This window comes from Myotis nattereri (assembly GCF_964212035.1).
Source record: "Myotis nattereri genome assembly, chromosome: 19".
NCBI classification, from domain to species: domain Eukaryota; kingdom Metazoa; phylum Chordata; class Mammalia; order Chiroptera; family Vespertilionidae; genus Myotis; species Myotis nattereri.
In genome coordinates this window covers 10,329,619-10,355,119 of record NC_138095.1, presented here as the reverse complement: position 1 = coordinate 10,355,119, position 25,501 = coordinate 10,329,619, and the positions used below count along the sequence as shown (strand labels likewise).

Sequence of the window (25,501 nt, the reverse complement as noted above, 5' to 3'; positions counted from 1 at the left end):
AAATCAATAAAACATATTTAAAAAAAAAAAAAAGACTTTCAGCCGCTGGAGCTAACATTTTGTGTGACTCTGGGCCGCGTGGCTCAGTGGTTGAGGGTGAACCTGTGAACCAGGAAGTCACAGGTTGATCCCGCGTGGGGCGCGATTTTTGACGTCGGTCCTGGTGAATGACGAGCCGCTGGTGGGGGCTTCCGTGGTGCGTTCTCACCTGTCTGCTCACTCCTTGTTGCCTCTCCCACTGTCTTTCAGCCTGGCCACTCCACCTCCGTCACCGCCATGAACGGGCCCACCCTGCAGCCCTCCTCCGCGCCCTCCGCCTCCTCGTCCGCACCCGCGGCCCCGGCCCCGCGGGGCTGGAGCGAGTTCTGCGAGCTGCACGCCGTGGCCACGGCCCGGGAGCTGGCCCGGCAGTACTGGCTCTTCGTCCGCGAGCACCCGCAGCACGCGCCGCTGCGCGCCGAGCTCGTGTCGCTGCAGTTCACCGACCTCTTCCAGCTCTACTTCTGCCGCGAGGTGCGCCAGGGCCGGGCGCCGGGGCCACCGGCTCGTGACTACCGGGAGGCGGGCCGCGGACCCCCGGCCAAGGCCGAGGCGCCTCCAGCCGAGCCCGACCCAGGCCCCGCCGCCCCTGCCCTGCCCAAGGCCCGCAGCTCGGAGGAACTGGCCCCGCCGCGGCCGCCGGCGCCCTGCGCCTTCCAGCACCTGCGCCATAGTCTTCGCCACATCATCCGCCGCCGCTCGGCTGGGGAGCTGCCGGCGGCCGGAGCCGCAGGGGAGACCCGGGCTAAGCCCAGCCTGGCCCGGAAGCTCCTGCCCTGGAGCCTGGCCCGGGAGCCGCCGCCTGAGGTCCTCAAGGAGGCCGTGCTGCGCTACAGCCTGGCCGACGAGGCCTCCATGGACAGCGGGGCACGCTGGCAGCGCGGACGGCTGGCTCTGCGCGCCCGAGGCCCCGGCGGCGCGGACCTAGTGCTGGAGCTCTTCGACCCGCCCAAGGTAGGCACCGCGCACGCGCGGCGGCTCCTGCGTCGTCGGGGCGCCAGGGGAGGGCGGGGCCTGTTTCCCGCCGGCGGCGCGGACCGCGTGCTGGAGCTCTTCGACCCGCCCAAGGTAGGCACTGCGCACGGGGTGGCGTCAGGGGGATGGCCGGGCCTGTTTCCCCGCCGGTGGCGCCATGCGAGGGAAGTTCCCTCAACCTTTTCAACACGGAGCCTTTTCTGAGAAGCACTCGGTGTGCCTTCGCCACAGCGAATTGTGAGAAATAAGGCGAGCCCCCAACGCAGGGGTCCTGGTAGGACACAAGGCGCACCGGAGCCAGGCAGCAAGGCAGCACCCTGACGTGTGCAGGAGGGTGCGGCCCGCAGAGCCTGGCGCCGCGGGGGGCTGGCCCTCGTTCTCCGGAAGAGAGGCTCGCAGACCTGCGCCACCGGCTAATTGGCGGGAGGGGTTGACATTTGCTGTTTCAAAATGGCGGCCCCCGGCTGAGCTGCGCAAATGGCCCGCGCCTAAACTCCCTTCTTTGGCAGAAAAGATGGTTTATTCTCCCATAAGGAACCCACAGTGGTCATTACTGTTAAGGAAGCTTTGAAGTGTCTTTGGATTTTGCTATTTTTCCCCTGATGTGCCATTTCCGCTCCCGCATCCTGTGCGAGTGTATTAGATCCGCCCGAGTGTATTAGATCCGCCCGTTAGGCCTCCTTGGGCCCTCCTGGCTGTGACGGTTTCTCTTGTTTTTGGATGACTTCGCGGGTTTTGAGGAGCACCAGGGAGGGGCTTTGTGGAATGTCCAGGGACACCATATGGGCACCTGGGCTGTGGCAGGTTAGTGCCGGGTCCTTGAAGACCCTGCCCCAGGGGGGCTCCTGGTTGAGCCTCGACCTTTGAACCAGGAGGTCACAGTTCAATTCCCGGTCAGGGCACAGGCCCGGGTTGCAGGCTCGATCCCCAGTGTGGGGCGTGCAGGAGGCAGCCAACCAGTGATTCTCTCATCACTGATGTTTCTCTCTCTTTCCCTCTTCCTTCCTCTCTGAAAGCAATAAAAATATTTTTAAAAAGACCCTGACACAAACTGACTATGACAAATAGGTTTTCTAGGGGTTCAAAACCATCATGGAATTCCTTTGCATCCCCATGCTTTGTGGATGTCTTGTTTTCTTTCAGGTTTTAACAGTTGTGCCTTTTCCCTTTGTAACCAACTGAATTCCACCTGTGCAGTACGGCTACGGTCCGGTCTCTGACTTAGGTGTATCAAGTTGATGGGATCCCACGGCTTTCACTAATTCCGTTCTCTCTGTGGTCCTATTTGGTGCTAGGAACTTGCTGAGGAAGCAGAGTAGACCTGATTCTCACCTCCAGCGTCACAGGTTAGGTCAGGAGACTGACTGTTACTCATTTGTTCAACAGACATTTATTTATTGAGCACCTCTATGTATCAGGCACATGTTAGGTACAGGGGGAACTGGAGGGTGGTGGGGGCTATTAAAGGGATAAACTGCAAGAGAACATGAATTATAAATACACTAGTGGCCCAGTGCATAAATGTGTGCACATTGAAAGGAAATTAATTAGAAGAAATATTTTAATATCGCTATTCACTCTTTCTGTATAATAGAAGTGTCAACCAAATTCACGATCGACAAGGACAGATGGAAACATACACGTGCAATTGGCCCCAGCGAGAGTTTTATATGTATCACTCATGTGCAAGTCAACTTAGCCTTTCTATATGATATATAGAATAAACTTGCTTAATTAGACCTGCTTTCTGATGTAGCTAAACTTTTTCCAGCCTAGTGAGGCACACCAACTCCCCTTTCAGGTAATTGTCAGCAACACAGCAATAAATATCAACACAAAGCAGATTATTATCGTAGGTCACGCAGGGAAAACAAAGGGTAAAACATTTAACTGCAGCAGTGTTTGACTCTATTCTGCGCAGTGAGAAAACCTGAAGTCATTTTCAAGGTCCACCATTTCTTCTTTTCAGTCAGGTCAAGTCTCTAAGCTTTCTAAATCTCCGTTTTCCGGCTAATGAAAAGAAAATAGGATTCCACCTAGTCTCCTATCTACCTACTCTAGGACTTCTGTGAGGATCAAATGAGATGAGGCATGGGAATACGCTTCACAGACATTTGGTTAAAATGTGAAATGTTTGCACCTGGCTATAAAGCAAGTCGTGTTCCTGGGCTGAAGAAACTGTAAGGAGGCTAGTCGCTAGGGAGAGGAAGCCGGGCATTGCTACGTGATGTCATTACCTGGCGCCCACAGCAACCATTTCCGGGCTGGGCTGTGGGCTGCATTTTGTGCCATGGGGTCTTGGCAGTGTTGGCTGTGATTTGTTGGGGTGTCTCACCGGGGTGGTAGCAGGGCCTGTGTCCCCCTTGGGGGAAGCTGAGTGTTGCTTTGTGGGCGCCAAGTCCACGGTGCTGTTTCTCTGTGTGCGTCATGGCAGCTCCTGCGTTGAGCGTCTGCCTCCTGGTGGTCATTGCGCATCATAGTGACCGGTCGGATGGTTAGATACTTAGCATGTTAGCTTTTTATATATATAGATACTGTGTCCTAGAGGCAGAGCAGTGGGGCCACTGTGAGGATAACAGAGGGGCCCTAATTTGGCGGTTGGGATGGGGTGTGGTCAAAGAATCCTGAAGTGTGGGATGTGCACCTGAAACTCTTAGTGTGTGAGTGTGTCTCCCTCAGTCAGTAACCCACCCACACAGACTCCTGCCCCATGGACTACATTTCTCTGTTCTTGAACTTCGTGTGAGTGGAATCACACGGCATGCTGCCTTTTATGTCTGACTTCGTTGCCCAGCATAATGTTTTAGAGATTGTCCATGTTCCCCACGGGTTATTTCTTTGCACCGCCGAGTGGCATTTCGTTGTGGGTGCACCCCATTAGTTACCCATTCACCCATTCATGGATATTTGGGACTTTTACGAAGAATGCTGTTGTAAAAGTTCAGGTAGCTCTTTGTGTGGACAAATGCTTCCATTTCTCTGATAGAGCCCTAGAAGGGGGCTTGCCAGGTCACACGGTAAGTGTGGGTTTAACTTGGTAAGAAAATTTTAAACTTTTCCAAAGTGGCTGCACGATTGTGAGTTTCATATCAGCCCTTCTAATGTACTGGCATCTCACTGCGGCTTTCATTTCCCTTTTCCTGATGACTCGGAGGTTAAGCACCTTTTCATGTTCAGTGGACATTGGATTGGACTCGTGAAGCACTTTTTTTTTGTTTGTTTTTTAAAAAACATATTTCTATTGATTTCAGAGAGAAATGGAGAGGGAGAGAGAGAGTTAGAAACATCAATGATGAGAGAATCATTGATCGGCTGCCTCCTGCACGCCCCCCACTGGGGTTTGAGCCCGCAACCCAGGCATGTGCCCTTGACCAGAATGGAACCTGGGACCCTTCAGTCCACAGGCGGATGCTCTATCCACTGAGCCAAACCGGCTAGGGCTCGTGAAGCACGTTTTTTTAAAAAAATATATTTTATTGATTTTTTTACAGAGAGGAAGGGAGAGGGAGAGAGAGTTAGAAACATCGATGAGAGAAACATCGATCAGCTGCCTCCTGCACACCCCCTACTGGGGATGTGCCCGTAACCAGGGTACATGCCCTTGACCGGAATCGAACCTGAGACCCTTCAGTCCGCAGGCTGATGCTCTATCCACTGAGCCAAACCGGTTAGGGCTTGTGAAGCACCTTTTGATTGAGTTGTCTGTCTTATTGATTTGTAAGAGTTTCTGTATATTCTGGATACACTTCCTTTGTATTGTAAATATCATCTCCATTCTGTGGGTTGGTTGCCTTTTTTTTCTTTATTGATTAAGGTATTACATATGTGTCCTTATCTCCCCATTTCCCGCTCCCCCCCCACCCCCCCGCCTGTCCCCGCTCATGCCCTCATCCCCCTGGTGTCTTTGTCCATTGGTTAGGCCTATATGCATGCATACAAGTCCTTTGGTTGATCTCTCCCCCTTACCCCCTCCCTCCCTTGCCTTCCCTCTGAGGTTTGATGGTCTGATCGATGCTTCTCTGTCTCTGGATCTGTTTTTGTTCATCAGTTTATGTTGTTCATTACATTCCACAAATGAGTGAGATCATGTAATATTTACCTTTCCCTGACTGACTTATTTTGCTTAGCATAATGCTCTCCAGGTCCATCCATGCTGTTGCAAATGGTAGGAGTTAGTTCTTTTTTACAGCAGTGTAGGATTCCATTGTGCAGACATACCACAGTTTTCTAATCCACTCATCTGCTGATGGGCACTTAGGCTGTTTCCAGATCTTAGCTATGGTGAATTGTGCTGCTATGAACATAGGGGTGCATATCCTTTCTGATTGGTGTTTCTGTTTTCTTGGGATACATTCCTAGAAGTGGGATCACCGAGTCAAATGGGAGTTCCATTTTTAGTTTTTTGAGGAAACTCCATACTGTTCTCCACAGTGGCTGCACCAGTCTGCATTCCCACCAGCAGTGCACGAGGGTTCCTTTTTCTCCACATCCTCTCCAGCACTTGTTGTTTGTTGATGATAGTCATTCTGACAGGTATGAGGTGATACCTCATTGTCGTTCTGATTTGCATCTCTCATGTCTCTTGGCTTTCTGAGTGTCCTCTTTCAAAAAGTATCTATTTAGGTCCTTTCCCCATTTTTTGATTGGGTTTTTATCTTCCCTTTGTTAAGTTGTATGAATGATTGTCTTTTTACTTCTTTAGTGAAACTGCCTCATGAATAGAAGTTTTTAATTTTAATGTAGTCCAGTTTATCAGTTGCTTTCTTTTATGGTTAATGACTTTTGTGTCCTGTTTATATTTTATTAAAAAATATTTTTATTGACTTCAGAGCGGAAGGGAGAGAGAGCGAGAGAGACATCAATAACGAGAGGGAATTATTGATTGGCTGCCTCCTGCACACCCCTAATGGGGATGAGCCCGCAACCTGGGCGTGTGGCCTTGACCAGAATCGAACCTGGGACCCTTCAGTCCATAGGCTGATGCTCTATCCACGGAGCCAAACCAGCCAGGACTTTGTGCCCTCTTTAAGAAACCTTTGCTACTCAGGTCATGACGCTCTTTCTTGTTTTGTCTTCTAGAAGCTTATGGTGTGGGCCTCCCTCCCCATTTTGTACCACGATCCATCGCACATTAGTTCGGTGTTAGGTGTGAGGTGGAGAGTCACAATTCTTCCCATTCCAGCGCTATTTGCTGAAGTGCTGCTTTCATCCTAAGCCCACTGTCCCTCTGTGGACTCTTCTGTCCATCAGCCAGCGTGTCTGCCCTCATGCCAACACCACAGTCTAATTACCAAAGTTTCACGGTGCATCTTGAGAAGGTGACTTTGGACTGAGATGTTAATCCCGAGTTAAGAATCTCTGGGTGTTCCCGCAGAGAGAACAGCATGGGCAAAGCCCTGACATGGGAAAGTGTTTCACATGTTTTGAAGAAAGAATATAGACAAGGCCAGTGTGGGGGAGCAAAGAGGGAAGATGGGGCATGGGAGAGTGTGTGAGGGCAGAGGCAACCATGAGGAGTAAGCATTTTATTCCAAACATAGCCTGAAGCTGTTGGAAAAACACAAGTGCAGATAAAAAAAAACTTTGTTTTCTCATCACTTTTAAAGTCTCGAGGCTGTGACACCACGAAGGGCAAATAACGGCCAAACACATCTTATCTGCACGATGGCGTGGGCTTCCCTGTACAACTTCACTTTAAAAAACGGCTGCTTAAAACAAACCCCGTGGAAAGCCAGGTGTCAGGAGTCCAAAGGACCCGGGTTGGAAAAATGAATTAGCTCTTTCCCAGCTCGGAGGCCTCAGGCAAGTGACGTCACCTTCCTGAGCCTCAGTTTCCTCCTCTGTACAAGGGGCCTATTCATAGTTCCCGCATCGTGGGGCTCATGTGTTCGACTGGGAAGCGCATCTGCTGAGCGCCTGGCACAGGGAAACACTCAGTGTTACCCGCCCTTCGTGTTGTTGTTATGGTTGTCATGGTATTGACTCTCGGGCTGAGAACACAGATTTATCTCCAGTGCTGGTTTGGGTCCCTGTCAAGGCTCCTGTTCTTGGGAGCCCTGAGGTGGGGCCCCAGTCTGAGTCCTCAGGGCTCAACAGTGGTGGTGGAGAAGCTGGACCTGGGGGAGAGTAGCGAGGTCCCAGGCTGCCCTGGGCACAAAGGGAGCAGTCCTGATGGGGCCTCCCTGTCTTCCCTTCCCCCCACCCCCACCCCTGCAGAGAAGGCCCAGGAGGCTTCTGGCAGCTCATGGGAGTTGGGTCCCAGCTCCACCTCTGACCGGCTGTGTGACCCTGGGCCTTGTCACTTCCCCACTCAGAGCCTCAGTTTACTCCTCTGTAAAGTAGGGCCATTCTGAGTGCTGGGTGGGAGGGAGCTCCTTGTCACTGGGGTGTGTGAGGGGAGGCCATGGCCTGCAGGAGGTTGGAGGAGACATCTGTGGCTATTTCCCTAGGTCCAAAGAGGGCTCGAGAAGTCACTGTGTTCTCTGGCTTCAGTGGCAGCCTTGCAGATGGATGGGAGGTGGGGCAACCCTCTTTCCACTGTGCACTGGCCCTCGGGGAGCCCAGGGATTGCTTCCACTAGAAGGTGGTCATTGAAGGCCCCTCAGAGGAGGTGACCTCTGAGATGAAAGCAAGTGACAGTCTTGACAGGTCTGGGTAAGAGTCCAGGCTGAGGAAAGGGCGAGTGCAAAGGCCCTGGAGTGGGCAGGGCCCAGGAGTCTTTGAGGAACAACCAGGCAGCTAGGGCTGGAGTGGAGGGAGCAGGAGGGGTGAGGTTGGAAAAGTGATGGGGCTGGATTTTGTGGGGCATGGTGAGCATTTTAGGTTTTATACTAGCAGCAGTGGGAGCCTTGGAGGATTTTGGCCCAGAGGGGCTGAGACACTTGCTGGGGCTGCCTGGCAGGAGTGGGCCACGGAACCCTATGGGGCTGTCGGGGTCTTCTGGCGTCAGGCTGGCCGTGGGAGAATATGACATGATTCTGCCCCTAGAAGATCCTCCGGTCACCATGTCCACTCTTCCTGTGGCACCTTCCTCTCCTCTGATCCCCCTGATCCCAGGGGGTCCCCACTCCCAAGCCCCCTCCACACTATTGAACCAGCTCCCTCAAGTCAGAGGGTGCAGAGTGCCAGCTCCTGGCCAGGCCTGAGATGCACTACCCCACTCAGCAGTTGAAAGAAAAGTAAGAAAGTTGGATTGGTTGCCAATATTTAGAAACACAAAAGAGAGAGATCACATCAGAACCCAGATTCTTGGTTTCTCTTACAGAATCGGTGGGTCTGACCGTGCGAGGCCAGCATCACTGCGAGTGGATCCGAGCCTGGCCTCTGCCCAAGCTGAGCAGAGGGAGGCGGTGGGGGTGCCAGGGGAGAGAAGACAGAAGCAGCCACTGGCCAAGGGTGGCTGGCCTTGGGCAGAGACTCCCCGGGACCTAGGGTCCATTTTCAGATGGAACATAACCAGCTGGCCACAGCCTTTGAGGCAGCTCTTTGGGGCCTCAGTTTCCCCGTATGCCCAGGCCTCTAGGTTGGCTCAGTTGATCTCAGCATCTTGCCAGCCCTGCTGGGTCTGGGGCTGAGCCTCAGTTTCTCTCACCGGTACAGGCCCTGACGCTGGAGTTCTAGCTCCTGTTGAAAAACACCTTCAGCCAACATTGACTTGGCACTTACCAGGCGCCTACTGACCCTGCTCCATTTAGCCCTCACTGCAGCCCCGATATTTAGAACGCCGCTGTGATATTTAGGGAGCCTCTGTGATGCTCTGCTCCACAGAGGGGGCACCTGGTGCCCAGAGAGGGTAGGTGACTTGCCCAAGGTCACTCAGCTCTCCAGATGGGATTGGAACCCAGGCAGTTGGGCTGTACCTGGCGCCCAGCGTGTCTTCGGAGGAGTCACTGTTGGTGGTGGTCGCTACCCAGTGGCCCCATCTAGGAAAGGGCATCTGTTTTGTGTTCTGACCAGGAAAGGCTCCCCATGCCATCCTGTCCAGAGCCACTGTTTTATGGGGACACTGAGGCCCGGAGGGGGGCCAGTCCCCTCCTCACCCAGTGCATCCTGCCCTTGGCCTTCGCTGCCCAGCCCAGAGGAGCAGAAGAGGAAGGAGTTGGGGGCACCTCAAGGGACTCAGCTCACAGCCCTGAGTCCTCCACAAGGAAGCGGGCACGAGCGGGCCAGGCAGTGAGGTCAGAGCCCTTCCAGCTCTGCTCTTTCTGAGCTGGGTGCCTTTGGACAAGTGACTTGGCCTTGCTGGCTTCAGTTTGCCTCCTCTGTAAAACGGGAATGGCCACAGTGCCTGCCTTCGGGGTTGTGGTCGTGTGGGGGAGGCTGCAGACACACTAAGTGCTGCCTGGGTGAGTGAGGAACACAGCCTGGGGCCCTGTACTGGCGCTGAACACTCCTGGGGCACCTGGCCCTACCTTCACAGAGCACATGGTTCAGCCAGGAGATAGCCTGGGGGACTGGGTTTGTGGCAAGAGGTGACCCTGGACCCCTCAGCTCCCTGCCTGTGCTTGTGGTCGGCCCAGGAGCGGGGGTGGGGGTGGGGCGGCCATGCGGGCAGTAGGTGCTTATGAAAGAAAGCCTGGGTGGTGCATGGGCTGCCATCTCCCAAGCACCCAGCACTCCGCAGGGTGAGGGCCGTACTGAGTCAGCCGCCTCGTGCCCTTGTGCCTTTCAGGCTGGCACTGCCATCGCACCTACTTCACCGGCAAGGAATTGAGGCAGAGGCCCCGAGGTGTGGACCCTGGGCCGAGCCTGAGCCCAGTCCCCGAGTGTGGGAAAGAGGAAGCAGAAAGAAAGGGACGTCAGTCCGGGGCCTGGCGGTTTCCTCGAGGCAGGAGTGCGAAGAGGAAGGGGGGCGGGCAGGAAGCCACCACCGCGGGAGGGGCAGCTGCCTGGGCCCCCGCAGGCCTGGCTCCTGCTCTGCCCGGGTGGGAAAGCTGCGCCCTCGCTCTCCGTGCCCCACATCGCACTGAGGGTCGCCGGGCCGCGTCCTCACCTGGTGCCGTGCCCAGCACACGCCGCGCAGCCACGCTCAGCTGCGCTCCTTGTCGTTATTTTTGACGCGACAGGCACCACATTGACAGCCATGGAATCACCACAAACCCTGTGAGATGGGGAATCTGACGGATCAGGAAGCTGAGGCCCAGAGAAGTAGAGACTTGTCCACGGCCACAGAGCAGGGGAGCGGCAGAGCCCAGCAAGGCCAGGGGGGTGTGTTTAGGCCCCGAAGCAGGCAGAGAGCCACCCACGTGCCAGCTGCAGTCCCCTGGCTCTTCGTGTTTCAGAGACCAGAGGGGAGACGCCCAGTGGGGAGACAGGAGCTCTAGAGCCAGTGGTCCCCAGCCCCACCTCTCCTGGGAGGCCCCGGGGCAGAAGGCTCCCAGGGTGACAATGAGGGCCTTGCTCTGCCCTGGGACCCACGTGGGCCACTGCCCCTCTCGAAATTGTGAAATGGACGACTACGGGGCTTAACCTGGGCCTCCTTGGGGGAGGGAAGAAGGGGTGCTGGTGGGCAGGACTCCCGTGGGCTCCCCAACCGCATACACAGCCGCCCCACCTGCCCCTTATTGGGGTTCCGTGTAAGAAAACTGCTTTGCTGCTTAGAAGAAACCCTGACCACGCTGAAACCGCGGACAGATGGTATCGCATGCTTCCTTTCAGCTCAAATTCTATGAATCCAGAGACTAGAAAGGGCCCTGCTTCCACAGGGGAGGGCAGGGGACAGTCTTCATTTGTCATCATCCCGGGCTCCTCTGGGGCTGTGCCCCGTCCCTCTTGCTCATGGGCCTGCTGCTGCCGCCACGTTCTTGGAGGTTGATCTGTTTTTGTTTGTTTGGAGACTGGGTGTTGGGACGAGACCATCACTGTGGCGTCTGGGCGGCCAGGGAGAGGTTTAGCTGACACCTTGGCCTCTCTGAGTCTCAGTTTCCCAATCTGGAAAGTGGGATGTCAGTGCTTGTGTTGCTGGGTGATGGAGTCCAGAACAGGCTCAGGGAGGCCTGGCACGGTGTGTGTCCCCCTATTTAGGAAGAGTCCAGACCAGAGCTGGGTCCCGGCCACCCTCCCCGGGCTGGGCAGCCACCTGGCTGGCCTCACAGTAGCCTGGCCTGGGCACCCGCTGGAAATCCCCCACCCACTTCTTTGTGAATGGAAAGGAAACCAGAATGCAAAGAGAGATCTCTGCCTTCCGAGCGGCCAGCCCTCACCGGTGGGGGGAGCTTCCTCCCCCAGGGCAGGAGGGGCCGCCTCAGCTTCCTTTTTGGGGCCCCACACCCCTTTTTCCTGTGTCCCTCAGAGCCTGAGGAGGCCACTGTGCTCCTCGGGCGTGGACCTCAGCCTCCGGAACCAGTGGTGACGGTGCACACGGGGCGACTCTGGGTCCCCCTCACTGTGGCTGGTGCCTGGATCCTCCCATCACAGGCTGAACCTGAATCCGCCTGTGACGAGGAGGGGTGTCCTAGCAGCGGCAAAGGGAGGAACCTTCTGGAACTAGGGGCCCTACTTTGTCTCATCTCAGATCTCCATGTAATCTTGGAATCTAACATGCCCAGGCTTCCAAGTTTGAGTTCCTAATATTTTTGGTTTTGTTTTTTCAATTAATAAAGCTCATGGAAGAAATTATAGAAAAGTAACTGAAACACCACCCACAACCCTGCTACCCAGAGAGAAGCGCGTTTCCCTTTGGGTAGATGTCTTCATAATCTTTTTTTCCTTCTGTTTCGTTAACTTGCCCCCCACACTGCAGTTCCTTCGGCCTCTGTGTGCCAGGCCCTGTGTGGGCGCTGGAAGTGCTGGCGGGAACTTCTGGACAGAAACCCCAGTCCTGGGGGGGCTGACATTTATCTGCCTGCTTTTTCTCACTCACGTTTTGATAATTTTTCTGTTTTCTCAAATATTTTTCAAGACTGTCTTTTTAAAAATGCTGGTTGCAGAGTATTTCATTTATACAGTTAGGCCATGATACACTTATCTGTTATTATCTGGACTCCTATTTCAATCATTTCTAACTTTTTTGATCAAATAGATAACCCGTGATGAACATCTTGTACTTAAATCGTGGGGTCCATCTCTGATTGTTTCCTTAGGCTGAGTTCCTAGAAGGGGAAGTGCTGGCTGGGAGGCCTCAGGAGGCCTCTGTTGCTGGCATACTCGCTCGCTCGCTCTCTAAGTTTCACTGAGATACTATTTACATACCATAGACTTAACTGGTTCAGAGTGTGCAGCGGTTTTTAGTATATCTGCAGAGTTGTGCAACTATCACTGTGTTCTAATTTTAGAACATTTTCATCATCTCAAAAAGAACCGTGTACCCTACCCGTTAGCCGTCACCCCCAGCCCCAGGCACCCACTAACCTTTCTGTCTCTCGGTTTGCCTAGTCTGTTCTTTCCACGTAAAGGGGATCGGACAATAAGTGATCTTCTGTGAATGCCTTCTTTGTAATGTTTCCAAAGCTCACATTTCATTTATCCATTTGTCCCTGGATAGATGTTAGGTGGACACATGACTGTTATGAGGAGCGCTGCCATGGATGTGTGCACAGGCAGAGCTTGGGGTTCTGCAGGTTCCCTTCTGGACCAAGCGAGCCGGGCTACAGGCTTTTTTTTTTAACCTTGAAAATTTAGTTTTTGGATTTTTTTCTCTCTTTATTGATTGAGGTATTACATATGTGTCCTTCTCCCTCCATTGCCACCCCCACCACCCCCTTGCCCTCACCCCCCTGGTGTCTGTGTCCATTGGTTAGGCCTATATGCATGCATACAAGTCCTTTGGTTGATTTCTCCCCCTTACTCCCACCCTCCCTTGCCTTCCCTCTGAGGTTTGAGCATTGATCGATGCTTCTGTCTCTGGATCTGTTTTTGTTCATCAGTTTATGTTGTTCATTACATTCCACAAATAAGTGAGATCATGTGATATTTACCTTTCTCTGACTTATTTTGCTTAGCATAAGGCTCTCTAGGTCCATCCATGCTGTTGCAAATGGTAAGAATTCCTTCTTTTTCACAGAGCATAGTATTCCATTGTGCAGATGTACCACGGTTTTTTGATCTACTCATCTGCTGCCACCGGCTTTTTGCTGGAGGAGGGTCTCCTTGCTTTGGGGTGTAAGAACACGCAACATCTGTGCAGTTCAATGAAATGAGGCCTGTGTAAGTTTCTGTGTGGCCATGGGCTTTGTTTCTCTGGGGTACGTATCTCCAGAATGGAGTTGCTGGTTATATGCGAACTCTGGAGAACTAACCAAACTGGTTTTCAAAGCGCTGAGCCGTGTAGTCCTCCTGCCAGCATGGAGTGAGGGCTCCCATTTCTCCATCTTCTCACCAACACTTATTGTCCATCTTTTCCTTCCCCCATCCCAGCAGTTGTCGCTTTCTGGTGGCTGATGATGTGGAGCATCTCTTCATGTGCCTGCTGGCCATCTCGAATGCTCGCCACATCTCTTCAAACAGCTTTCCAGAAAGCTTATACCCACATACCTTCTCATCACCAGCGGGGCCAGCACTGGGCGTCCATCCTGTTGAAAACCTTTGCCAACTTCCAGGTGAAAAGTGGTTATCTTGTCCTTTCTGATTACGAGTGGAATGAGAGATGAGATGTAACTCACATAACGTAAAACCTACTATGGCAAAGTGCAGCTCATGGGCTTTTAGTACGTGGACAACGTTTCCATCCCCCAGAGAAACCTGTACCTGTTAGCAGTCATTCCTGCTTCCCGCCCCCACCCCCAGCCCCTGGCAACCACTACTCCACTTGCTGTCCCTGCAGATATTTTTGTCCCTACAGATTTTGACTGTTTTTCTTCTGTTTCTTGGTTGTATGCATTTTTGTGTGGTTTGCAGGCCATTTACTCTGCTGCCTTTCTCTGGTTGGCTGGCAAGAACTCTTACGTGACATTAGTCTGTCGTGTAGCACATCTCCCCAGTTTGCCATCTGACATTTCAGTTTTGATCCTGAGTTTCTTGGCTTATGGAGGCTCTGAAGTCTGACAGTTATATACAATGATCTTTTCCTTGATGGTTTCCTTCTTTGCTTTTTCTGCTTAGAAAGGCCTGGGATCTGATAATTACTTAGGTTTTATTTTTCACTTTTAATTATTTAAACCAACTGGTTTTCCTTCTTTGGGCTGGTGTGATTTCCTGTTTGTTTTTTTATGTCAATGAGAGGCTGTGTGTCAAGGCATGTCACATAGTAAGTGCTCACTAAATGCAGGCTTTGGATGGCAACAGGCCATGCCAGGCTGACCTTGGCAAGGTGCCGTGTCGGTGTGGTGGCCGCAACACTGACCTGGTCAGCTTCTGGGCTCCTGGCTCTCGCCCTCCTCGCTTGTCAGCTCAGCCCCAGGCTCTGCCAGCTCAGCCTTCCTGGCATCCGTCACACAGCCCCTCAGGCCCGAGGCCCTCACTGTCACCTCTTCTTCTGAATCATCATTCTTCGAAGGCAGGCGGTGGCCACCATCCAGGGCTGTAGGGGATCTTGGTGGTGACGAGCCCCACTCCCCTCCAGCACCGCCCCCACCACCACCACTGAGGCCAGTGACGGGTTATTTGTTGTTTTTTAACCACAACATTTTCCATCCTCGCAGACGAGCAGACTGGGGCCCAGCCAGGCTGCAGTCTGGCCTGGCTATGTAGCAGGGCTGGGAGGTGGGTACCCGTTCAGGTCCAACCTCACAGCTCTGGGACTCCTGGCCCTATGACACCCACCGTGATCCCCACAGACTCCTGAGGGCCCATCTGCTTTCCTGGGTGTGGGATCCACAGAGCCTGGGGAGAGCAGGTTTGATGCTGGGTGCTTCCCTCCCTGCTCAGGGGCCTGGGCCCATGGCGTGGCCTCTCAGAGTCAGGCTTCCCCTTCTGTCTGGAGGGCTGACCTCAGCCCAGCCCTCATGGCTGCAGTGTCCCTGCAACTGAGGTGGCCACGGTGGCAGCAGGAGAGGAAGGCATAGCCTGGGTAAAGGTGTGGATGGGGACAGTGCACTGGCCTTGGGGCTCTGGCCACATGGGAATGGGGCTGGGGGAGGACTCCTGGCACGGATGATGGGAGCAGGATGTGGTCACTCAAGGTGTGGGCTGGTGGCAGCTGGTTTGCAGCGGACAGTGGGATGGGTCTGGCTGTGCCCCTGACCCGCCTCTGGACTCCCAGTCGTCCGGGGCCTGTTGGGTGCTGGCTGGATATTTCCAGAGAGGCCACTGTGGCCGGCCCAGGCCTGGGGGGCAGCACGGATCATCGAGGCTGCTGGCTGAGCACCCATGACACCCACTCTTCACGGCCGCTCAGCTCCAGGTCCCGACAGTTGTTTATCCTAATGACACCTAAGAGCCAAAGGTCTGGCAAGAATGGTGGCCTGTGTGGAGGGCACAGCATGAGCACAGGTGTGGGGGGAGGAAGGCAGAGATGTGGGCATGCGGCCTGGCTCAGAAGGGCGGGAACCGGCTCCGTCCAGCCTGGCCCTGCAGGGCCTGTCCTAGGACGCCCACCTGGTGTTGCCAGGATTCGGCCTGGACTTCTGCCACCGAGGGGGACGAGATGAGCTGGTGACAGTTGGTGGGGGATTAGTTCCTTGGTTCCCCGATTCAGTCACAGTCCCTCTTAAGCTACAGTCACCCCCACCTTGGGTGTGGCCCCCATGGGCAGGCTCAGACCGGAAGACCGGCTGGTCCCCACAGCTGGGTCATCCATTCGGGCGCCACCGCATCTCAGGAGGGGGCGAGGCTGTGGCTCCCAGCCTGGCTCTGTGTGGTGTTGTGGGGGCTGTCTCTCTCTCTCTGTTTGTCTGGGGGGGGGGGGGTGCTCTGGCATCTGAGAGGGCTTTGTGTCCCCGTCACTGATTCTGTGTGGGGTGGTCTCCGTGTCTCTGAGAAGGGGCTTTGTGACTGTGTCACTGTGAGTCTGTCTGGTATGGGGGGACCCTCTGGGCCTGAGGGGAGACTCCCTGCAGGTGGGGCTTCAGAGGAGGCTCTGCCTGACTGTCCCAGCGTCCCTGGCAAATGACCACCATGCAGCCTCTTTGGGGCCCAGAGGGTCCAACACTCGGTCCCTCAGGGTGTGAACTGGGGTACCACCTGCCCAGGGGAGGGAGGTGAGATGATGGCGCCCTGTCTCTGCACAGGTGGTTATGTTTGGGGATCTGTACCCCCCTTTTCCTTGGCTCTGGGGAGTTCTGTTTCTGGCACTTGCTGAGGAAGGGGGGAAGCCGACTTGCTTTTCTGGAAGCTTCTCTCATCCCTCTCCTGTTCCTCAGTGGAGACAGGGGCACAAGGCAACAGGGGGCAGACCAAGGGGCAGATGTAGCCCGAAGGGACTGGGGGAGTCTGGGCGCCCTGCGAGTGCCAGAGACAGGCCAGCAGCAGGCAGCGTCGCTTACCTGGAGGTTGCATTCTGTTCTCACCTCCATTTTACCGACCAGGAAACAGCACAGAGAAGGGAAGTGATTTGCTCAGGGGTCACACAGGAAACGCGGCCGAGGCAGGCACTGGAAGGAGGGGGGCTGGTGGCCCTGGTTGGGGCAGGGTTGAAGTGACCAGTGGCCTGTGGTTCCGACATTCGTTCAGTCCCTGGAACTGGCTCCCTCCCTTCAGTTTGCCCCCAAAGGCGCCTGAGAACAAGGGGTGAGATATTACCACACCCCACGTCTGCCTCCGCTCCCCAGATATCTGAGGGCTGAGGTCCCAGCAGCCACCTAGCTACTCCCCATCCACCTGACAAACTCTCTCTGAGGACCTGCTCTGGACACCAGCCTCTGGTACGCTCTTGCCTGGACCTCATCCAGTGCCGGGAGCAGGCTGCTGTCCTGTCCCCACCCCCAGAGGAACTCCCAGTCAGACGGCGGGGGTGGGGGTGGGGGAGCAGCTGCCTCATCAGGAAATTATGGCCAGGCCTGATAAGCCGGAGGCGAGGGAGAGGCACAGGAATCGCACTCACCACGATGCGATGCGCCTGAGAAGGCTCCCTGGAGGAGGGAGGTTTTCTCCGCCAAGACCTGGCCTGGGAGAGCACAGGCCCTGGGCCTGGGCAGACGAGGGTCTGCGCCCCGGCTCTACTCAGCCCCACCTTCTGGTCCTCTGTGGCCAGGACAAATGATTTTTGTCTCTCAGGGCCTCCATTTCTCCATCTGTAACATGGTAACCATGCTGGTGTGGGCTGTTCTTCTCCCCTGGCCAGCCGGAGCCCTGGGGGGCCCAGCCATGCCCCCTCCTTGAGGTGTCCCTATCACTCCTCCTTAGCCCTCATTGGATGGGGTGTCTGCAGTGGGCTGTACTGTGCCCCACTGATCCCCAGCACCCGTGACACTTGGCACCAAAAGGCCTGTGATGAGCACGGACAGCCTAGCAGGTACTATGCTCGGGGCTGGGGATGCCACATGAACAAGACGAAGTCCCCACCGAGCCCGTTTTACAGGTAGATAAATGCAGTGAAGGAACTGAAGGGTGATGGCATGGTGACTGCTCTTCAGACACTGTGGTCAGTGACGGCCTTCCTGAGAAGAGCCAGAGTTGTGCAGCTGTGGCGGCACTGTCTTGCCTGTCAGCGGAGCAGCGGGTGCAAAGGCCCTGAGGTGGCGTGTGCTTGGTACATTGAACAGTGGAGGCCGGTGTGGCTGGAGCAGAATGAGAGGGAGGCAGCGGTCAAGGTGCTAATCAGGCCTAGGCTGTGCAGGGTCTGTGGGCCACGGCAAGGACTTGGGCTTCCTCACTTAGCTCAGTGGGGCCCACAAGTGAGTTTTGAGCAGAGCGGGGGTGGGAAGCAACTTGATCTGGATATTTCTGGGTGTAGCTGTCCAGGGGTGGCAGCTGTTTTGATGCTGCCCACCTTGGGGTTCAGGATACCGTTTTCCGACTCCTCACCCTAGTGTGTGTGTCTATGTGGGGGCGGTCCCTGTGAGCACCACCGTTCTTCTTGTGCCCTCCCTCCTTCAGCTCTCCCAGGGCTCCCTGGTGCCTGGGAAGGGCAGCGGCTGTGGCCTCCCTGCCCAGCTCTCCCCTTGGTGCCTGTGGGTTTCAGTGGTAATGGGCTCGCTTGCAGAGGCTCCAGGCCAGCTGGTTGTGATGGCTGTCTGTGCCGTCTTCACAGGTTTCCTCAGCCTTGTCTCGAACTTGTGAAGTGGGATGAAACACCAGCCTCAGGGGCTGCGGGGAGGTCATGGGAGCCCCACCTATCTTCAGGCAGACAGATGGCCCAGAGCAGTGGTGAAGGTTCTCACCTAGTGTCCCAGACTTAACACCAAGGACTGTCTTCCTCTGGAACAAGGACCTTCCCACTTCTTTGGTCCCAGCACCTCCATCCCTTGATAGGTTCTTTTCTGTGAAAACTTTTTAATAGCGATGGCCTGTGGATTCAACAGTCCAGAAGCCACTGGTAGACAGCCCAGGCACACAGTAGGTGCTCACTAAAGGGTAGGGAGAGGCTGTCAGCGTCATGTCTAGCCACAGCAGATCTCTAGCCATCTTGTGGATTCAGCTGTACTTTTGACCTCTGGGCATTACTTCTTGGTGTTCCCTTAATCTCCAATGCCTTCCCCTCTACCTTCTCACTCTGGAGTGTTCAGCAAACGCTTAGGCCCTTACTCTGTGCCGTGCTGAAGACACAAAGGGAACAGGGAGGCCTCTGGAGCACATGGTCGAGTGGAGACAACCTGAGAGATGCCTGCGGGGCAGGGACAGTGGACAGCGTGAGGGTGGGGGGTGCTTGGCTCCGGAGCTGACCGCAGCCTCTCTGGGTTCCGAAGGCTCATCCCCACCTGGTGCTGCTCTCGGGACCTTCCCATACCCACCGTGAGCGCCTTTGTACAGGCTATGTTGCTGCTCTCTCATGGGAGGGGCGGAGGCACTGTTACTCCTCTTTACGAAAGTGGGGACTTGGGCTGGGAGAGGCGAGCTGCTTGTCCATGGAGGATGAGGCAGAGTTGTGACTTAAGGCCAGAGCTACTTCCCAAACCCCAGGATGGGGAGGTTGCTGGGCAGCAGTTGTGCAGGCTCCAAGGTTTCTGAGCAGGACACTGGGTGGCCCAAGTCAGGAACACATGGGTTCAACAGGTTTCTCTGCTCCAGTTCTTCTGAGCCTTTAATGGATTGCTGTGCACAAGGGCTGCCCTCTCTTGGAAATTCCTTTCCATTGGCTGCCAGGAAACAGACAAACTTGTGGCGAGTGGGATTCCCTGAGTGTCCCTGTAACCTGACTAAAATCCTTGTGGAACAAGGCAGGGTATTTCTCTCGCGTGGTATTTTTTATTGATTTTTTTTTTTTTTTTACAGAGTGGAAGGGAGAGAGATATAGAGAGTTAGAAACATCGATGAGAGAGAAACATCGATCAGCTGCCTCCTGCACATCTACTGGGGATGTGCCCGCAACCCAGGTACATGCCCTTGACCGGAATCGAACCTGGGACCTTTCGGTCCGCAGGCCGACGCTCTATCCACTGAGCCAAACCGGTTTTGGCTTGCGTGGTATTTTTAAAGGCTGCTTTGATACCCATCAGTAAGACTTGAATAAGCGTTTTCCGTAACGATGTTGCATGTTGCTCATCCATCCAGGCAGCATCCATTCTGGTGCTGGGCTGGCGGGGCCAAGCTTCCTATGACTGGGATCTGGAATTTGCCGTGTCTGTGTTTTCAGTCCCCCATCCAAGACCTACCTTCCTCCCCTACTCCTGGGAGGCGAGCAGGCTCTGCCTATGGTCGCCATGTGAACTGAAGCTGCAGTTAGTAAATGGTGGAGCTAGGGCTCATTACCCACCTTCAGAGCCAGGCTCCAGGCCACAAGATGCGCTCAAGGGAACCTATATTTCCAGCTTCCTGTCCTGCCACTGCTATTTGTAGGAGAGGAGGGAGGGCCCCAAAGCCCTTGGAGAGACAAGACTGCCAGGGACTGGTCTCTCCTCAAAGATTTCACTCAAGGTTAAAGGCCCCTTTAGTGGCCAGGCAGGTCACAGTGGATGGGACAAGGCCATTGTGAGGGTTCGGCATGAGCTCCACTTCCCTGTTCCACCTTAGAATAAACCCAAACCATGGGGACTTCTGGGCCTACTGTGACCACCTCACTGGGGGACACAGTCTTGTTCCTGTGGGGCACCGGTGCCTGGAGCTCAGTGAGGACTTGGCCAGTCTCTCTGCCAGGGTCTCAAGGTGGTTGTGAGGACAAGGTAGACTAGGGTACATCCCAGTCCCTGGAAAGCTGAAGGGGCTGTCGCTTCAGCACTCGGGGAGCAGTGACGGGTGCAGGTGAGGGACAGCAAGGCCTGCAGGAGGAAGGTCTGCTTCACCCTCGCTTTCCTCCCTTCCAGGAAGAGTCACAGGGCCCGGGGGTGGAGGCACAGCAGTTCCCACCACCCTCCAAAAGTACCCGACGACAAACCTAGAGCCAGACTTGTGCTGTCTTACGTAGATGTACATGGAAGTTTCTGCCCAGTTTTAATGGCCACTGAACCAACCAATTGTCCTTCCAAAGCTCACCCTGCCCTCTGGCTCCTCCATGTTCTTGACCTTTTCAAACAAACTCAAGCACAGTCACAGGGAAATACATTTTACTTTAATGTAGATTGTCTCAGGCATGTAGGTAAGAGGAGGTGTGAATTTCACTGCAGGGTGGAAAGGAGCATGGTACCACACTCTGGCAGGTGGAGAGGGAGCTGCATGCTGAGGGTGGTCTGTAACCTAGTCCTCTGCCGCTGTAGTGGACCCACCTGGCTGGCCTCAGGCCCCAGCCGGCCACCACACTAACCCTGTGAAGAAAGGGGCTATTAAAGACGAAGACACACAGGCAGGAGGGCTGAGCCCTTCTCTAGGGCTATACAAGCAGAGGGTCAGGACTGACCTTAGAGCCTGGAGGGATTATAAAGCAAGGGTGGCTGTAGAGGGCAGGCCCTACTGTGAGAGTGGTGGCAGAACTGGTTTGCATCTTCGCTTCCTAGCAGCCAGAGCACAGAAAAAATGGGTTATTCCCACGGGCATCCCAATGGCCATAACAAAGAAGCCAGCGTTTTGGATACTGGGAACTGAGACTTGCTCCCAGGAGTGGACGCTGCAGGAGGTGGTGGGTGAGGCGACTGCTTATAGCACAAATACCTGGAGTGGCTTTGCCGTTTTGACCACCTAAGCATAGCTGTGACTCAGGTGGGTCCAGAGAGCAGCTGCTTGCTGGCCCAGCTTGATCAGTAAGACAGGTGGGCTAGAGGGCATGAGAGCAGGGGACCTGATGCCCCCAGATGTCCCTGTGGTGCTGTTTGGGTTCGCTTCTCACCATCACAGTTCTGTGCCCTCACAGCGCTCAACCAGAAAGGCACCTGGTGCTCCCGAGTCCTGTCTAGCCCAGTCCAGGTGGGGCTGTCCTGTCCTCATGCTCTCCCGCCTCCAATCTGGGCAGAGCCTCTGGCATTGCCCACGCTCAGGCAGCATGTAGTTAGTGCCCCTGCTTCAGAGCCCAGTTCTTACCGGGGAGACGGGAGGAAGCCATCATGCTCAGCCTCAGGAAGGTAAGTGGCCAGGACGAGTTCCACATCACTTGTGGGCCAGGGCCCTCAGGTGCCGAGGGGGAATCCTCTTCCCACCGCAGCCGCCAGGTCAGCAGTTCCTCAGCTGCGGGGGTGGAGCTGGCACGGAGGCCCCACACTCAGAGTGAAACCAGTGGCTTTGCTGCTTAATCTCTACACTCCCTGGGCTGGGACTGGGGCCAGGCCTGGATGGAACTGAAAGGGAGACTCGGCCTGTTCCCCTCTTGGCCTGGCCTACTTCCTCTCAGGGATCCTGAGGCTGGAGCCAGCGGAGGGGGTGGGGGGTAGGCAGGACCAACTGCAGAAGCAGAAGGAACGAACGAGCCCTCCGTCCCTTACTCTTCTGTAGACAGGAAACAGGCTCCGAGACTGGCTGGCTGTGAACGCTGCCAGGGGTGCACAGGCCTCTAACCTGACTCCCAGGCTGAGAAACTGGGTTACAAGGGAGGGATGGGGGAGAGAGACTGGAAAGGTGAAAACGCTGGGGCTGGGATTTACTAGCTGTGCCACCCCTCCGGGCTCTGTTCCCTCAACTTGTGATGTTAGACAAAGTGGGTCCTAGAGCTGCTGTTACTGTCCCCAGATGCTGTGTCGAGCAGCCAGGGCAGGACTGGGACCTGCTGGGAGGGGCCTGGACTGGGAAGAGCCTCTGTTTGGCCAACCCTCACTTGCCAGTCTGCCCGCTCGCCTCCGTGTGGGAGGGGATTGCAGGCAGGCAGCGGCCCTGGGTCAGAGGTGCCCCGCTCCTGCGTGCCTACGGCATGGGGGGAAGCGCAGGGCTTTGGGGGGTCAGCTCTGGAAAGAAGGCAGCCTCTGGGCAGAGGTAGAGGTCGGATCCCCCAAAGCCCACCCTGTGCAATGTGTTAGGGGCTGTGCTGTTCCCCAGGTGCACCTGGCTTTCCTCCTGGCCCAGGGAAAAGAGCTGCTGGAGGCAGGGGGGCTTCCCCAACCCATCTCGGGCTCTTTCCGCCATCTTATCTACTTTGGTCTCTGCTGGAAGCAGCCAGCGACATCTCATGACCCTGAAGAAACAAGCTTATCGGGCTTGTCACCAGAGGAAATGGAGGCGATGGGGGGCAGTGTAGGGTTCAAGGGTGCCCCGGAGCCTCCTGCTCCAGCCAGGCTCACTCAGGACCTGGAAAGAAAGGGCTCTTGCTGGCATAGGGCTCTGAGACCGTTTCCACCTACTCTGAACCATGTGTGCTATGGGTGTCATGGAGACCCCCTGGCCCCACTGTTTTGTGAGGGTTTTGGCTGGCTGTAACAGAGCAGCTGTGCCAGGCTTTGCCCCTTCAGGCTCATTGGCAGAAGCCCCAAAAGCCTGAGGCTAAGCTACTCTGCCAACCTCCACCCTCCAGCCAAACCCACCCACCTTGTCCTAAGACTTGAGGGCAGGATAGATTAGTGAGGTTTGGGAAATTAGAGGTTCTGGTGTTCAAAGCCTGATCTTTTCCTTCCTCGGGCTTCACCTCCAAGATTTGCGCTTCTTCTGGACTATGTGGTAATATAGCATCCTCTTCCCAGGGTGGCTGCTAGCCCAGGAGACGCATGCTTGTGGGGAGCTGATGGAAGGGGCGGGCTGAAGGCATCACAATGACCTGGGGCCCTAGCAGCCAGGCAGCACCAGGAGAAAGGTGGATGGGGGTGGACACTGATGCCCCCTCTCTGGGCTTGTTCAGGGGTTTGGGCTGCATAAGCTCTTTGCTCCCCAGTGGGGAGAAGCAGATGGCAGCAGGCAGGCATGTGTTGTGCTGGAATGGCACACGTCCAGGTGAGGGGGGTTGGCTCTCAGCCCACACAGGTTTCTGGGGATCTCAGGATGTGGGGACAGTGCTTCAGAGGCTACAAGAGGACCCTCTGCGGGCTCCTGCAAGCCAGAACGCAAACTTCCTCCAGACTTGGGGTGCCTGCTCAGCAGAAAAACAAGAGGCCTGGGTGGGCAAGGGGCCATCAGGGACAAGCCTGAGTAACCTCTGGGTTTCCTAGAGTTCAAAGCCCAAGCTACAAGCAGCCTGCTCCAGCCTCCAGGAGGTCCGGCGATGCACACGCCTCGAGATGCCCGACAACCTCTACACCTTTGTGCTGAAGGTGAGTGACGGAGCTTCCACACCTGGGGGAACACATGCACACACGGCTCACGGACCCACACAGCTGCTCCCTTCCTCCCACCAGGTAAAGGACCGGACAGACATAATCTTTGAGGTGGGAGACGAGCAGCAGCTGAATTCGTGGATGGCTGAGCTCCGGAAGTGCACAGGCCAAGGGTGAGGCACCACACTCCCTTCCCATCTCAGCTTTAACACCAAACCTGCTCTTCCCAGACCCGTAACCCCGCCTTCTCTGCAGGCTGGAGAGCACAGATGCGGAGCTGCACGTTCCCTCCGCTCCGGAGCCTGGCACGACCAGCTCTCCCAGGGGAAGCACAGATTCCCTGAACCAAGGTGAGGTGTCTGGGCCTTGGTGCTCTGGGTGCGTCAGAACCTAGCCTCAGCCCAGGTCGTGAGGTGCCCCAGAGGGGGTCACCATTACACATCTCTCAACCAGGTGCTTCTCCTGGGGGGTTGCTAGACCCAGCCTGCCAGAAGACAGATCACTTCCTGTCCTGCTACCCCTGGTTCCACGGCCCTATCTCCCGAGTGAAGGCAGCTCAGCTGGTTCAGCTGCAGGGCCCTGACGCTCATGGAGTGTTCCTGGTACGGCAGAGCGAGACCCGGCGTGGGGAGTATGTGCTCACATTCAACTTCCAAGGCATAGCCAAGGTATAGCCAAGGCAGGTGGGGCTGCTCCCCCAAGTTCAAGGCCCTTAGGGGCCACTGCCTGAGCCTCCCCTTCCTCCCCATGCAGCACCTGCGTCTGTCGCTGACCGAGCGGGGCCAGTGCCGCGTGCAGCACCTTCACTTCCCCTCGGTCATGGACATGCTCCACCACTTCCAGCGTTCGCCCATCCCCCTCGAGTGTGGATCGGCCTGCGATGTCCGGCTGTCCAGCTACGTCGTGGTCGTCTCCCAGCCACCAGGTGTGAACCCAGTGCCCCTTGATAAAGGGGTGGAGGGCCCAGGGAACCACGTAGAGGGGAAAGCTTGCTGCCGCAAACCTTCCGACATGGCCTCTTTGTCACTTGTCCCCCAGGTTCCTCCAACACTGTCCTGTTCCCCTTCTCCCTCTCTCGCTGGGATTCAGAGCTGGGCCTTCCCCACCTTAGCTCCTCCGGCTGTCCACGGGGGCTGGGCCCGGAGGGTCTCCCAGGCCGCTCCTCCCCCCAAGAGCAGATCTTCCACCTGGTGCCTTCGCCTGAGGAACTGGCCAACAGCCTGCGGCACCTGGAGTCGGAGCCTGCCAACCGTGCCCGGGACTCAGACTACGAAATGGACTCCTCCTCCCGGAGCCACCTGCGGGCCATAGACAATCAGTACACGCCTCTCTGACGGGCAGTGGACTCCCAGGCCACAGGGCCCTGAAGGAGCAAGCAAGCGACAGGAACTGGTAGAATGTACTTTCTTTCCTTCCTTTCAGAGAGAGTGAAGGGACATTAACTGCTCCTTCCAATTTGGATGTGACCCTTCTATTAGGCCTGTTAAAGGGCCTCCTGTAATTTCCCACCTGGCTTTCTCCTTATTGTTTACAGATGTAGTTCTTGTCCGCAGATGCCCTAGCTCCTGTCAGGCCCCCAGGACCAGCCCTGGCACTTGGGGTGGGGGGGTAAAGACCAGGCTGGCAGTGGAAACTTTTTCTTACTGACACTGTCACTACTGATGACAGACTTTCTATGTGGGGGAGGGGGTCCATCAGGAAGCCCAAAACACTAACAAGCCCTGGATCCCTATGGCTTTCCCGCACAGCTTCCTCCACACGCAGCTCTGCGGCCCCCGCGCCAATCCGCTTTGACCCAGCCTTACAACAGAGCTCTGACAGGACAGGCTAAAGGTCAAAAATGATTTTAAACATTTTACCTCAGATAAATTTTTCAAATGATTCAGGTTTTAAAACTAAACCATTGCTTATTTCAC

At 55.6% G+C, this 25,501-nt stretch overlaps 2 protein-coding genes across 3 annotated transcripts in view; one reads left to right on the top strand and one right to left on the bottom strand.

Annotated features, from left to right (window-relative positions):
- Positions 1–276: 276 nt before the first annotated feature.
- SH2B3 (SH2B adaptor protein 3) lies at positions 277–25,093 on the top strand (the record flags this gene model as incomplete). 2 transcript variants are annotated; one of them, XM_081113381.1, is made up of 7 exons in its annotated part: positions 277–993; positions 23,481–23,582; positions 23,667–23,758; positions 23,841–23,935; positions 24,069–24,253; positions 24,339–24,510; positions 24,624–25,093. In XM_081113381.1, 7 exons carry the CDS (start codon positions 277–279, stop codon positions 24,917–24,919), a joined length of 1,659 nt encoding a protein of 552 aa, XP_080969507.1. In that variant the 3' UTR covers positions 24,920–25,093. The 2 variants fall into 2 exon arrangements, with proteins under 2 accessions (XP_080969507.1, XP_080969506.1); XM_081113380.1 differs by having other exon boundaries at positions 24,039–24,253.
- Positions 20,513–25,501, bottom strand: part of ATXN2 (ataxin 2) — a 95,323-nt gene continuing 90,334 nt past the window's right edge. Inside the window, exons 27-29 of the mRNA XM_081113379.1 lie at positions 21,436–21,593; positions 20,819–20,911; positions 20,513–20,726 (exon numbers count right to left, since the gene is read on the bottom strand). The gene's annotated coding sequence lies outside the window, so the exon portion shown is untranslated. The remainder of the gene's footprint in view (positions 20,727–20,818; positions 20,912–21,435; positions 21,594–25,501) is intronic.